Source organism: Chelonia mydas, chromosome 2 (genome assembly GCF_015237465.2).
Source record: "Chelonia mydas isolate rCheMyd1 chromosome 2, rCheMyd1.pri.v2, whole genome shotgun sequence".
Lineage (NCBI taxonomy): Eukaryota > Metazoa > Chordata > Testudines > Cheloniidae > Chelonia > Chelonia mydas.
The window spans coordinates 184,957,479-184,971,930 of NC_057850.1; the positions used below are offsets into that span (position 1 = coordinate 184,957,479).

General features: G+C 40.9%; 1 protein-coding gene across 5 annotated transcripts in view; it reads left to right on the top strand.

Moving 5' to 3' along the window:
- The window catches only part of CPNE4 (copine 4), a 325,458-nt gene that overhangs the window by 287,850 nt on the left and 23,156 nt on the right, over positions 1 to 14,452 (top strand). For 3 of the 5 annotated variants that reach the window (XM_043540815.1, XM_037890311.2, XM_043540816.1), the window contains one exon: positions 9,302 to 9,368. In XM_043540815.1, coding sequence (XP_043396750.1) covers positions 9,302 to 9,368 — 67 coding nt within the window. The remainder of the gene's footprint in view (positions 1 to 9,301; positions 9,369 to 14,452) is intronic. The other 2 variants (XM_007064303.4, XM_043540817.1) reach the window with 1 other exon arrangement.

The following is a 14,452-nucleotide window of genomic DNA, read 5'->3' on the forward strand; positions in this document are numbered from 1 at the left end:
ATTCCACATCAATAGCTCAGGGGATGGGAGGGGAGGGGGGGGGTTGGCAATTTTTTCCTAGATATTGTATAGGGCATCTAGTTGAATACTTAATTATCAACATGTTTTATTTCTGATTTTGCTGTATCTGTTTTTATTATTTTCTTCAATTTGAATGTCACTTTGATTTCAGTTGAATTACACCAGCAGAGAATTTGGTTCTCTTGGGTCACAGAAGGGTTACTACAAATACTTCTTTTCTGGTCATCCTAGAAAATTCATTCCTTTCCAGGAGCAAATTAAAAATCTCTCTTGCACATATATATATGCCTAAATATGCTCCTACTTTCCCTAGCTCCCAGACACAATGAATTTTCCATCTGTTTAGTTCTGGTAGAAAACAAAATGAAAATGACTGAAAAACATTGTAGGGAAAAGTCATATCATGTCACTCACATCACTGAAACTCTAAAAATAAAGTAATTCCACCCCTGCTTATCATGATGCAATGAAAAAGGATAAAACTCAATATATATGTAGCAATGATTTTGCTATGTGATGCAGCATTATGTATAGTCTGGAACTTTAAAACTGCACTTGTCCTATTTACAGGCTCTTACAGTTGTTCAGTAAAAGGTACCGCGAAGGGTAGGATATCCTCTGCAAGACATGTGGAGTTCTAAGCCTCCAAGACAGAAGGGTTGTGAAACTGTCCTTTGTGTGGGTTTGGTATCAGTTTACTGTGCAATTCCATTGATCTTCCAGGGCAATTTAGAGTTAACCCTTTGGAAACTACAGACACACATACACATCCTCCTAAGAACTCACTTGACTAGCAATCTGGAAGATTAGTACGAGCCCTTCTATGGTCTCATGGAGCACCCCCAGACTCTTTCTAACAATGCAGTCCCATTTGTTCAACAAAGGACGTTTACTGAATTACGTCATTTTACACCTGCAAGTATAAGTCAGGTCACGGCCAATTTATTTATAAACTAACAAGGAAGCTTGCCATTTTGGTCTCACCTCTTCAATTATGCCATTTTACTAGGCTATAATCTAGCAAGACAATCTTGTCTTTTTACATTTTATCACCAAAACCTTTCATTTCCCACCTCATTTACAAAGGCTTCTTTCAATAGATATTTACACTTTTTTTTTGCTTAGCCTATGAATTTCAGAATTCATTTGGTATTTTTGCACTGCAGAGCTTTTTCAGTCTTCTTTTCATATTTATCAGGGAAAGTTTAAGGCTATTGCATTTGGATTTGGATTTGTTAGATACTTCATTAGTAGATGCCGTTCAGTGGCTAGCTTCAGGGAATTTGTATTCCCCTTATTCATTAATTATGCCCCTTGTAGGGGATACTGCCATTACCTTCATACTCTTGAAGCCCCATTTTATAAATTTATATTATTGAGCAGATCCCAGCTCCCTGAAGGTGACTAAGAAGCATTTTGTAATTTGTTGTATTTCAAATACAGCTATAACTAAAGCTGATGCATGAATGTTAATGTCTAGATTTTGAATATTTATGACAGGACCATGTAGAATTTTTGTCTGTGTCCAGCCAAACAGGGCAACAATAGCCTTAGTTTATCATACTTTTAGGTCCTCGCTGCTCCATGGAAACCTACTGTGCATTATGGGCCAAATCCTGAGGTCCATTAACCTCAATGGAAGTTTGCTTAACCAGGGACTTACTAAAAACTGGGGGCTCAGTTGTATTTAACAAGTACTGTCCTGCTCTGGGAGTGATTTGGCCCCACATGGAGAAGAATACAATCCCTCTGAGTGCAGAGGGACTGTGCTTGCTGCCACACTCCTCCACTTGTCCTCTTCCAGCCCACAAGCCCTGAATCTAGCAGCATTGATAGCTGGCAGAGAGGAATTGTTGAGCCATGGCCCACCCCTGTGGGAGTATAGGGATGCAATTGTGCCCAGCTGCTGTGCAGGACCATGAGAGGCTACTTGTTCCGTCCACCTGCTGCACATGCATGGAGCTAATTGGACCCAACCTGACCCAAACCCAGGTCATCATTATTTGGCCCTGTCAGATCATGCAGATTAGCCCTGGGTATCCTAAATTTACCTAACTCCAGTTGTGATGAAGGAACTGGAAATGTTAAAGTATTTCAAATGGTTGCTATATTTTCTTTGGAGCTACAGCAAATCCCTTATAAGCTGTTGTGATTCCATATTTATTGGCATCAAGACCTTCTGAGATAAGTACTTAATATACTCAGGAACATGATTCACTCATATGGTTTAGGGATAAAATACTTAATTCAGCTCATTTTCTTCCAAGTCATTCCCTAAACATAAAAGATTACAGTTTTAATAGAGTTTAATGATGATTCTCTCTTTTGCCTTTTTGCTCTTTTTCCTGGTTTTTAAAAAAATTAAATGTGTAATAGGCATCCAGCTTTTAATCTGGCAATTTGAGATGTCTATTTAAGTGAGAATAACATTTGATATTATCATGGGAAAATGTACTGTAACAGAGTGAGTTCAGTGGCTTTTTTATAGCTAGATTGGAAAATGAAAGACTCATTAGTTGATTTTGGTCACCTTTGAACTAGAAATTGGAAAATATTCTCCTCCTAGCTTTGCTCTGACCCTGAACCAAAATTACAGAGGCAGGTTTAGATTTAAGAATTCTGATCAGATACACTCGCTGCAAGAAATTCAAAGGGCTATGAATTTGAGATTCTAGTTTTAGTCCATTTATAATATCAATGTGATCAACATCAGGAAAAGCAAGAATATATATGCTGCATGTAGGCATTTACCAAGAGGCCACCTGAAACCTAAAATTAATCTTTAGACTTTTTTCGCCTCCCACTCCCCTACCACCAGCACAGTGCTATTAGTTTGCAACTATACTGTCAGTGCAATAGCACATTTTCCTGGGAGGGTCTCCTAAGCACATGCCTAACTAGAAGCAGTTGAAGTCAACGGAACTACCCATGTATTTCAAGTTAGCAGGTCCACAAGTTGCTGAATTGCGGCCAAAGTACTTTCACTGATAAAAGCAGGCCAACAAAAACCAAAGGAGGTGGATAATTATTAGCCTCATTTTACAGATAGGTAACATGACACACAGACAGGTTAAAGGCAAAATTTCCCAATGTGGATGCCTTAAAATTAGGTACTTAAATCTGTATTTAGATACTTAATAAAAGTAGCCTGATTTTCAGAGATGCTGAGCACAGATAGCTCTCAGTGACTTCCATGAATTTAGGAACGAAGGCATCACCAAACAAATGATCCAGCTAATCCAGTGTCTTGAGCAATGGTCAGTACCACTGGTTTCAGAGGAGGGTTCATGTGACTTACCCAGAGAAGTTTTGTCCTATCTCCCTTCAAGTAGCGTTTGACTCCTGCCCTGAAGCATAAGGGTTTCTGTCTTTAGTAAGTTTTATTCAGTTAAATAAAACTGTGGATATTCTCCATATAAATAATCCCTTGGCTTCCGTGATAGCTTGTGTAAGGGAGTCCCACAGGTTAATGATGCGTTGTTTAAAAATATAACTCCTTTTATAAGTATTAATTATGTTGCCATTTAATTTCATTGGATGTCCCAGTTCACTTCCTCTGTACCATTCACAAATTTACAAAATGCTTTCATTTCCTTTCATTAGTCTCCTGTCGAAACTAAACAGTCCAAATCATTTAAATATCTCTTCTGATTTTGGTCACCTGTCTCTGAACTCCCTCTATTTCTGCTGGGTTTTTTTTTTTTTTTTAAATAAAGTGACAAGAATTGAACTCTGTGTTCAAGATGAAGGTTTATTTTCAGGATTGTTTTTTATCTTGTCCTCTCTACATCCTTATCTTTTGTTTTTTTGTTTTTTTAACCTCTGCTGTGCATTAAGCAGATGTTTTCATTGAGCTGTCTACAATGATTCTCAAGTCTTTTTCCTGAATGGTTAGTTTAGAACCCAGCAATGTTTGAGTATTTCACGATTCCTTTCCGTGTATGTTATCTTATATTTATCAACAACGTTTCTGTTGAACCTGAACCCTAGCCCTGACTTTTCCTCTGACTCAAGTCCAAGTCCTGTGTAGACATATCCTTTAAGATCAGTGACCAGAAAGACCGCAATAACAATTGGACAGATTGCAAGGTGTTAGTTGCGCAATATATACTTACAATGCATCAGGACAGGGGAAATTAAATTATCCACCTCTTGAAAATCTCTAAGTTAATAGTTCAGAAGGTTTGAATATTGTGATTAAGAAGTTCATGTTTCTGGTATATGTTCTATTATAGACACTGAGTTTGTGATATGTACTGCACTGTTTGTGGAACAGCATTACAGACTTTTTTGCTTGCTTTAATAAAACAAACAAAAAAAACCCCTCACTTTAGAAAGGAAATGTTTCATTTTCTGTGAGGGGGGGGGAATAACTTCACATCACACTTTTTCCTACTTTGCGAATGCATCAATTTTTCTTTTTTTCTGACTTTGGTCTCAAAATCATTTCAGAGTTGAGAGGCAACTTTGAACCCTGCTTTGGATATGACCTCATTTCCTAGTTTAGGAGGTGAATTACGCAAATCAGTCTTCTTTTTTTTAGTGAGGGAGGAAAGGGGGATTATACAGATGTCCAGAAAGATGTTTTTGGCAAATAAATCAGACTTCTCTCCAAAAGTAGTGGGCATGACATCAGTACTTGGGACTGTAACTGTGGGTGATTATTCATTAATTTAAACAGATGAAAAACCAGTCTTTTCTCTAGCTGCATTCAGAGGTTCTTGTCAATCCTGAGACACACAACTGAGGTTGATGTAGTTATGGTTAATGGGTTTGAGGTTCAATGAAATAAGAGTGGGAGAAGTGGTGATTTTGGCCTGTGGTACAAATAATTCTTCATTTTAAAACTATATATAACCCTTTTTTCTCTCTGCAGCACGAGGTACAGGTCACTTGCTGATTTAAACTAGAGTAAATGGTGGATTCTCTTGAACTTGAAGTCTTTAAATCATGAGTTGAGGACTTCAGTAATTCAGCCAGAGAATCTGGGTCTATTACAGGAGTTGATGGGTGAGGTTCTTTGGCCTGTGGTGTGCAGGAGGTCAGACTAGATGATCACAATGGTCCCTTCTGGACTTATAGTCTATGAATCTATGAGTCTAAACCTAATCTAGATCTACTCAGTCAGCCTATAGTATCCCTTAAGTGTTATGCATCTGCTTAGCCGAATAAAATACCAATAGTTATATCTCTGCACACAAATAAGAAGCAGCACAATTATGGCAACTATTTAACCTACCAGGACAGCTTTGTAGTTGTCACTGGCTTCAATAGTTTCCTCTTTACATGTATTAGAGCTCAAAATGCTCACTATGTAAAATGCAAACTCTCAAGACATGTTTCCAAAATGTATGATCCTTGTCATAGCTGACCTTCACGTTGATTTTCTTTTATTCCCGGTGACATGTATGTTTTATAGTATTTAGCATCCCTGAAGTTAAATAATTCAGGATTTTGCAAATTATGCCTTGCTTTGAGTTTCAGAGGAGCTTTTCCTGCTCGGTGTAGATGGGAAAGCTGCAAAAAATATCAGGTGAACTTGACAAGGTGTTCTTTCTTTGTAATTTTTTTAAACGGTTTTGCCCAAGGTAAGGTTTTATTAGTAGAAGTAGTCGTATTTGTTTATTATTAACACTCCAGAGTCAACCTTAGGTTTTGTGTAGCACCACTGTCTTTCCCTTCCTTTGCTGTCTCCTCCGATGTATTTGGCAGTGCTGTCCGTCATGATGTGGATGGCAGTTTACATGTGTATGCCCAAAGCTCTTTGTGACAGAATAGGGAGGACAAACAATAATACACCTCTGGCTGTATGTCTTCTTTCAGATGTGTTTATATGAAAAAGAAAAAGGAAAAAAAATCGTTACAGCAGAGCCCACTCTTACCCAAACACTCTGCTGTAATGATTTTTCTTCTTTTTCTTTTTTGTATCAATACGTTTGAAAGAAGACATGTGAGAGAAAGCCAGAGGTGTATTCTTGGGGCTCAATAACACTTGGGGCAGCCCCCATCCTGCACTGTCCAGATGCCAGAACAACTCCTGACATAACATAAAGCAGCTGCAGGACTGCTCTAAATTACGTTGCCAGCAGCTGCAGTGGTGGAATGCCATGCCCCTCCAGCCTATGTCATGTCTCCTCCCTAGCCCTAACCCATCCCCTGTACCTAAAGGAATTTTTCTGCAGCCAAGGGAGCTCTCGGCAGCCCCTTGGCAGCCTTTCTCCTGCTACGTTTCAGCAGGGAAGAGTAGGCAGAAATGGAGCTGAGAATCAAGCCCAGCGTTTCCATATAGTGCACAAAGCTGCAGCGGAAGGGGTTAAAGGAAATGAGATGGTGATGAGATATAAAAGTCAAGAGAAGTTTTTAGCAATAATCATTTATCATCCTGATAAATTCCATTTCCCCTTTCATCTAGATATGCAGCATTTACACAATTGAAATACCTATTGTAGAGGGACACCACTGAAATCAAAGTTAGATTTCTTTCCACAAGGTGTTCTCTGATCCATCACAAATTTTGGGGCTTGATGCAGTAATTGCAGCATGAAAGTTTATGACCTGTATAATGCAGGAGGCCAGACTAGATGATCATAATACTCCCTTCTAGTCTTAAAATCTAATCAATCACAGCAATATAGGGTTTAATTTGATAAACCAACCATGTTTAATCATTGATGTAACACAAAATTTTTGTCCCATTTTGCTGTCTCTTTGATTCTTATTTCTTATCCTCTTAATGGGTAGCTGACTTCTAATTTGCATCTATTATAAAGGGTTTGCCCACTTCCAGAAGTGTTTAATCAAAGGGAAGGCAATCAGCAGATGGTTGGCATAAAATTTCACTGCCCCCTTAGGTTATGACATCTCTTGGAATGAATGTTTCATTACCATGCAAATGATTCATTGTCATATAGGATAGCATATGGGACACAATATTACATTTCCCCAGATTTAAACAGCAAGTACATTTCATAGCAAGGCAGCAATTCATAAGAGCTTAGCCCTCAGGTGGGAACAACTTTTACTCACTACAGCCAAGCCTTTGTTAGGCACCATTGATCTGGGCGTGGTGATTATTTCCACATCCCATTGTCAATCCCCTGAGCCAAGCAGTCCCCAAGGACTGAGAGCTTTTTTTTTAAAAAAAAAAACAACTTCCATTTTGCTCTGCTCCCAAAAGATTGACCAGAAATACCATGGCACCTTTCTGGCAGGATGCCCGACTGAGTGGTGTGACACTTGTAGTGGGTGCTGATATATTTCTGTGAGTATGTCTGCAGTCGTGAGTTATTCACTAGGCAAGGACTGACCACAGAGTCAATTAAAAGTTCTGCCCTAAACTATGCATTTTTGGAGGTTCCCAAGATAGTAACAGAAACTCAGCCTCTCAGGGAACCCTCCAGACTACTCAGTGTAGTCTTCAAGCAGAGGAGCTGAATCCAAGTCAGCAAAGCACTGATGCATATGTGTTAATGACTCCATTAGGACTTAAGATCTTGTTTAAAGTTAAGCATGTATGTAAATGCTTTGCTGAGTAGGATGGATTTAAGAGCATTCTTAAGACTGAGCACATGCCCAAGTGTTTTGCTGAAAAGGGGCCAAGATGTCATCAGAGTTTGTCATTTTCCATATACCCTATGGAGAGAGAGGAGTCTATAGCATCTGCACAAATGAGCTTTGTGAAGTGAGAAGGAAATCAATGGCCATGTAGTCTCCTGGTCTTCTGAATCAGGATCTCTCTCATCTCCATCCAGATGATCAAACTGGAATGAAGAACAAGGCATCTCGTTGTAACACTTGGAAGCAATTTTACCATGACATTAAATATACCAGCTCATCACCCAACCTATGTCTAATGTAAAATAAAATCTTTGAACAGATTTTAGTAGACACCGGTCAGGTTACAGGTGGAAACCCTCATTCAATCTGCAACTTGTTGTAGGTGAAATTTCCCCTTCTGTAATGTTGCCAAAAGACACTTTCCACCTGGACAGTTCTGTGAACCCAAATCACAAACACACTTAATTACACAATCCTCCTTTCACTAGACGCTGTCATCTTGAGTAGGATGATCCTGTCTCTTCTTACCTGGAAGAACTATGTTGTCACAGATCTTACCTATATGAAGATTGTTTCTAAAATACTGTAAGGAACCCAAGCTACTCTCAATCATGGGGCAGAAAAAAGAATAGGACTACACTTACCATGCTCTGTATCCGTTTCCCCACTTGTGGGATGCTCCAAGACCATTTTACTCCTCCAGTTGGTCTGAATCTCCAAAAACATTAGATTTTTCACCTGACACTCCTCCCCTGTCTCTTTCTGCACTTCACCGGCACACTGTCTTACTCCCCTCTTCTCTTGCCCTCCTCTGCTTCCCGTCTCCTATTTCTCTTGTCATAAACGTCTTCCATTTATACTTTCTCTCCAACACAGAGCTTGTGCTGTTTCCACTGTGAAAGCGATATTCATAGTAGTCTTAAATATAGTCATTACTGATTTATTCTGGGGTTTTTTCTCTTGGTCTCACTTGGTGGAGTCTCCATTTTTCTTTCTGTTCGGGACGGGCTGTGTGATGGGGAAGTGCATTTTGATGTTGTGCTAAATTCATTTCAGTGTGCTATGTTTCATGGAGGTGTCCTGCTGGATCTGGATGGGGGAGCAGGAAGGAGAGAAAGAGAGAGCAATAACTAGCAGTTAATTACAGGTAGCAACAATGACCAGCAAAAGGCAGACAGCCACCAGCTGTAGAAATAAGGGAGGAATTGCTAGAGTCGGGAGAATCTGAGAAGTTGTAGACTCTGTCCAGCAAAGATGTACTCATATGCCTAACAGTATACACAGTGAATAGTGCCAGTAGAGTCAATGGGGCTATTCGTAGTGCATAAGGTTAACCGTGTGCTTAAATCTTTCAAGGATCAGGGCCTTGATCTGCAACCTATTACAGTAGGCATATCAAATAACAGGACATAATAGGAAAAGAAAACCAAACGGCATGTCAGAATATAGAGTATAACTCAGAGAAGAGTGTTGGGAATCTAGTAATGTCTGTGTTTCAGGGTGCTCTGAGAAACACAAACAGGAATCTAAATGTGAGAGTAAAGGGTGATGATTCTTGCAAACATAAATAACGGTGACCAAATGACATGCATGATCTAGCAGCCTTTTCTGTGCTCTTCTGCTTTGTCACCTTTTTCATGAACAAATATGAAAGAATAAATGTTTAGTGGAAAAATGTACATTTCTTGGTGGAAAAAAAACCCCTTTTTTATTTTGTTTTCAGTGATAAAATGTTCCCAGCCTTTGGTTTTGGAGCCAGGATACCACCGGAATATAAAGTAGGTGTACAGGTGAATCTTTCTAATTTCCATGGTTTATATGGCACAACGTATTGCTGTTGGTGAGATGGTTTATCTTTGGGGGAAATAGTTCCCTCAGCTTGTTTCATTCTGATGACTTTCTGCTCAAGATATTACCTCATTACATACACAATTCTAAGAGTCAGTCCAAAATTAATGATGTTACGTCAAAAATAATGTAATGGCATTCACACACCCATATCCTTTTTTTATGAGGTTGACATGAGGATGACTGTGCCTTATCTTTTCAGGTTCAGATTAGGTTTTGAAGAATATTTGAGAGCAATATTTTGGAACCATTAAAAACTTGTTAAGGTTTGATATCACAGAACCAACATTTGGAAGATTCGCTTTAATGTTGGGGCTGGTGCTGATGCTTTCAGAGGATGTGATTAAGTTGACGTTGTTCCCAAAAATAATGGCCTTAGTGATGTGCTAAGTTGTGGCAATTTTGTGTGCCCAAGGGACTGTCATCAGTGCAAGGAATGGAATGCAAGAAAATATCCATGCTAGAAACAAGTGGTACCCATGCAAAAAGAGTGAGGACTAGATTGATACTGAGGCTAGAAGAGGTGAACATAAGAAAATAAAATCTGCAGGGGGGATAATAGAGTCAGAAAGGTGCCTGAGAACAGAGAGACAGGAGTCCAAATTCTGTGTTGCTTGTGTAAAGTGGTGTATGGAGAGTAACCAAACGATGTTCCTGAGCTGATAAGAAACACGAAGCTACCTAATGATTCTGCACTGGTTTAAGTCAGTTGCAATCTGGGAAGAACACACCTTGTGAAGACAGCCTCAAAGTCTACACCGCAGATTTCTTCTCAGCATAGTATTATTGTATTGTACCCCATGCAGATGGAGGAAGGACAAATTGTGACAATGCCATTAGGACTCAGTTGTATAGAGCACAAACCAAAGGTCTGATTCACTATCCACTGACGTCAGTGAGAGTACTTCCGTTGGCTTCCATGAGCACTGGATCCAGCCCAAAGTGTGCAGTGCATTGGCAAACAGCAAAATGTGTCACAGAAGGCATGCTTATCTGAGAGGCTACTTAGAGGAATGTGTTACTCTGCTGGCTGCAATTCCTTGACAAGACATCTGATGGTGATAGTACATTATAATGGGCAGCATGAAGTTTTGCTCCTTTTCCAGCAGAAATAATCAGCCTGCAGGTTGTGCCAGACTGACCAGCGTATTGGCGACATCATACTTCTGTTACACCTCAGTAACAGATTACCTGACTCTCAAAGGAGTCAGAGGTGCTGTAGGAAAGACAGACACACCATCATGGAGTGATTTCCTAGGTAGGCAAAACTGTTGTTTGCACACTCCATTTGAAAACCATACAAGCAAGCACTCATAGTAAAGTTGGGGACTTGCACTGAACATCGCAACTCAGGGCACATAGGAAGTCTTAAATGCAGTAGCAAGGGCTGCCCTTGTGGTGGTAAGGAATTGGCCTCATAGGACTTAAGCAATGTGTGATGCTTCAACCACTCTATACAGGGTTGAAAGGAGTAAAGGTGACCAGGCAGGCCTATTAACTTTATGGGGTGCATCTGGAGGAGGAGCCAGGGAACATGCCACTAATTAGAAGGAGGCTCAGCTAGGCAGGAACAAGCTGGGGTCAGTATAAAGTCTAGGTCGAGTGAACAGCAAGGTGGCTACAGGAAGGCAGGGAAGTAGGCTGCAGTTAGTCCCTGAGTGGAGAGAGTTGGGAGGCTGGCAACTCTAGGAGAGTGGGGTGCAGAGGAAAGGCAGATGAGTGGAAAGAAGCCCAGGGAAACAGCAACAGGGGTCAGATCATGCAGAGACCTTGGCTGCTTGTTGTAAGGTCTCTGGGCTGGAACCCAGTGTAGAAAGCAGACCTGGGTTCCCCTACCAGCCACTGGGGAGTGGCAAGGGCAGTGGAGACAGCAGGTCAGGGAGAACTGTGAATTCCGCAGAAGGAGAGGACCTTAGTGACCTGACCAGAGGAGACTGCAGATCTGGGAGTTATCTGCGGGGGCCGCAGACCAAGACAGGATGGGGGAGACGCCACCGGAGGGAGAGCGTAAGCCTGGAAGAGCTAATTCCCAGGACGGTCAGAAGGAGGCGCCTCTAGCGGTGAGAGGACCCCATGATACCATGACAGACAAGGACAGTCACAAAAAGGAGATGGAGATGGGTTCAGGAGAAGTCGTTTAAACCTGTGAATTCGATGAATCGATTTTCGATTGTAAATTGAGTGTGTGCATGAGCAAAGGGTGCCGCAAAGCACACAGACTTTCAAATGAAAAAACAATGGACCAAAGTAACATCTGCAATCTGCTCAAGGGGAAAGTGCCATAGAGATGATGGAGCGGCAATGGTCTGACCTCAAATAGTCAAATGAAAACCCACGGAAAAGAATAACCAGGCAACAGCAACAGATGGGGGACCTGCAACCAACTTGGTCCGAGCTCCCACAAAAGAGAGAGCCCTATCAACACTACGCTGAGCAAATAACTGTTGAGGAAGGAGGAAATCGTTTTACTATGTGAGTATACATCTGTAAATCTTAATTAGCACATGCATGCACAGCTGGAAATGATGTTAATAATTGTCAACACGGCTGTCCAGTCCACCCTTCTGAAATCATGTCTGTATACAATAGCTATGTTCTCCCATAGACTGTCACCTGCCGTTGCTCCCAGCTTTGTTTTAACTTCTTTTCTAAATTAGTTAAAACCTGTGTCCCCTGGGAAGGAGGAAATAGGTTTCAAAATTGATACATTAATAAGAAGAAAAGGAGTACTTGTGGCACCTTAGAGACTAACCAGTTTATTTGAGCATGAGCTTTCGTGAGCTACAGCTCACTTCATCGGATGCATAGCATATCGTGTTTCCATAGCTGTAGCTCACGAAAGCTCATGCTCAAATAAACTGGTTAGTCTCTAAGGTGCCACAAGTACTCCTTTTCTTTTTACGAATACAGACTAACACGGCTGTTACTCTGAAACCTGACATTAATAAGAGTTATTGTGGGACAAGGGACATATGTCTACCCTGTAATTAGACACCTGTGGCCAGCCTGTGTCAGCTCACTTGGGCTAGGGGGCTTGGGCGAAGTGGCTGTTTACTTGCACTGCACATGTTCACTCTGGGACCCTCCCACCTCACAGGGTCCTGGAGCCTCCAGCCCCAGTCTGAAAGTCTACACTGCAATTAAACAGCCCCTTAGCCTGAGCTTCACAAGCCCAAGTCAGCTGGCATGGACCAGCCATGAGTTTCTAACTGCTGTGTAGACATATCCCCAGATGCGAAATATTCCTCACAAATTGTCTCAGATGGGAGCATCCACATCAGTGTTGACTGTGAGACAACATGAGGTCCAAATAGGAGCCAACTAATCATTGTGCAGTTATAAGATGAGAAAGAACCAGAGCAATGTAGCTGTTAAAAGCAGTGAAGAAGGTAAGTGTACAAAGTACAGGTCTTATTTATGTAAAATAGAAAAAAGGCCTATAACTTACTATTAAGTGTGCATTAGGGTTTATAAAGCAGTCACTGAACATTTCCTTAATATTCATAATCAGTTGTATGCCACTTACATACAACTTGGCCATAACCTGGAAAAACTCTGGGTCAGTGTCTCATGAGTACACTGTATCATGTTTTCAGAAGAATTTATATAGTCCTAAGTGCTGGACAGTTCTGACTTTTTCAGTACATGTTGGGCTTCTGTTAGTAGTTAGGGATTGACGTAGGAAGGTAAGAGTCTATTGTTGGCTTCAATATATTCCATCCTATTCATCACCTCCTAACCTCCTAACTGCTGCATTAAGTGCAATGTCCAACATGCTAACTGTTGTTCTTTACAGGTAAAATGCATCTTCCACTTCCAGACCTGAAGAAGAGCTCTGTGTAAGCTGGAAAGCGTGTCTCTCCCACCCACAGAAGTTGGTCCAATAAAGATATTCCCTCCCCCAACTTGTCTCTCTTCCACTTTAGATTGACAGTGTGGAGCAATGGCAATGTGCATCTCCACAGGCATTTCAGAACCTTTTTGAGTGTGAGCTCTTTTTAAAACATGCTTCTGTACACAGTTTCTACAGTATTTCCCTTGCGTGAACACCTCTGCTGTGCCACGTTGACTGACTGTGATATTTTTCCATATTTCAGCTCCAAATGAAAATGCTCAGATTTGATTCTTTTCTTGCTAGCAGCTAAAGAGTTTGAATGGCTGTTTCTGGGGTGGGACAAGAAATCCTTTGGAGCAGAAATAGTGACAAGTGGCGCACGCATCATTCCTCATAAGCTCCAGCAGTGCTATCTGATGTTTTGCAGTATGATAATTTTTCTCTGGTAATTCTTCTCTTCATCAGTCTGCCCTCCAACCCAAGTGAGCTAGCATTGTAACTCTGAGAACACTGATTGCTCAGACTTGGACTAGAGTAGACCTGTCAGACACCCACCACTCTGAAGGTAATAGTTCTGTCAGACAATTCTGAGGTGTCAGACAATTCTGCTGTGTTACTGGTAGATGAACCCAGAGATAGCAGTGATCTTTATCAAGCGGAGCTAGATATTGCTTCTACAGCTGAGCAAAAGCAGTCAGATCCCTCAGAGACTGAAGAAGCTTCATTCACCAGCCCAGAGCAGAACACACAAGTCGGAGCACATACAAGTTATCCCAAGGCAATATCCTATACTGATCACCCATGTCTTGAATAGCGCAATTGGTTAGTCTCTAAGGTGCCACAAGTACTCCTTTTCTATTTGCGAATACAGACTAACACGGCTGCTACTCTGAAGCTTATATAGAGGACTCATAAAAAAGAACAGGGCATGGCAAAAAGTATGGATTCAGAGGATGATGAGGAAAACCATGATGAGGAGGACGAGGAAGCGGGTAAGACTGACCAAACTTGTCTTTTAGAAGATGTGACACAGAGCAGTGGTCGCAAACCACACACCACCACAAAAGACGTTGTTAAAGTAGAAAAGGAGCAGTTAAAATTGTGTCAACTCCCAGAAAAGAGAATTGGCAAAAGTTAGAGCACTTATTTAAAAAATAAATGGAGACAGATGCCTGAATAGCCATGTGTAAG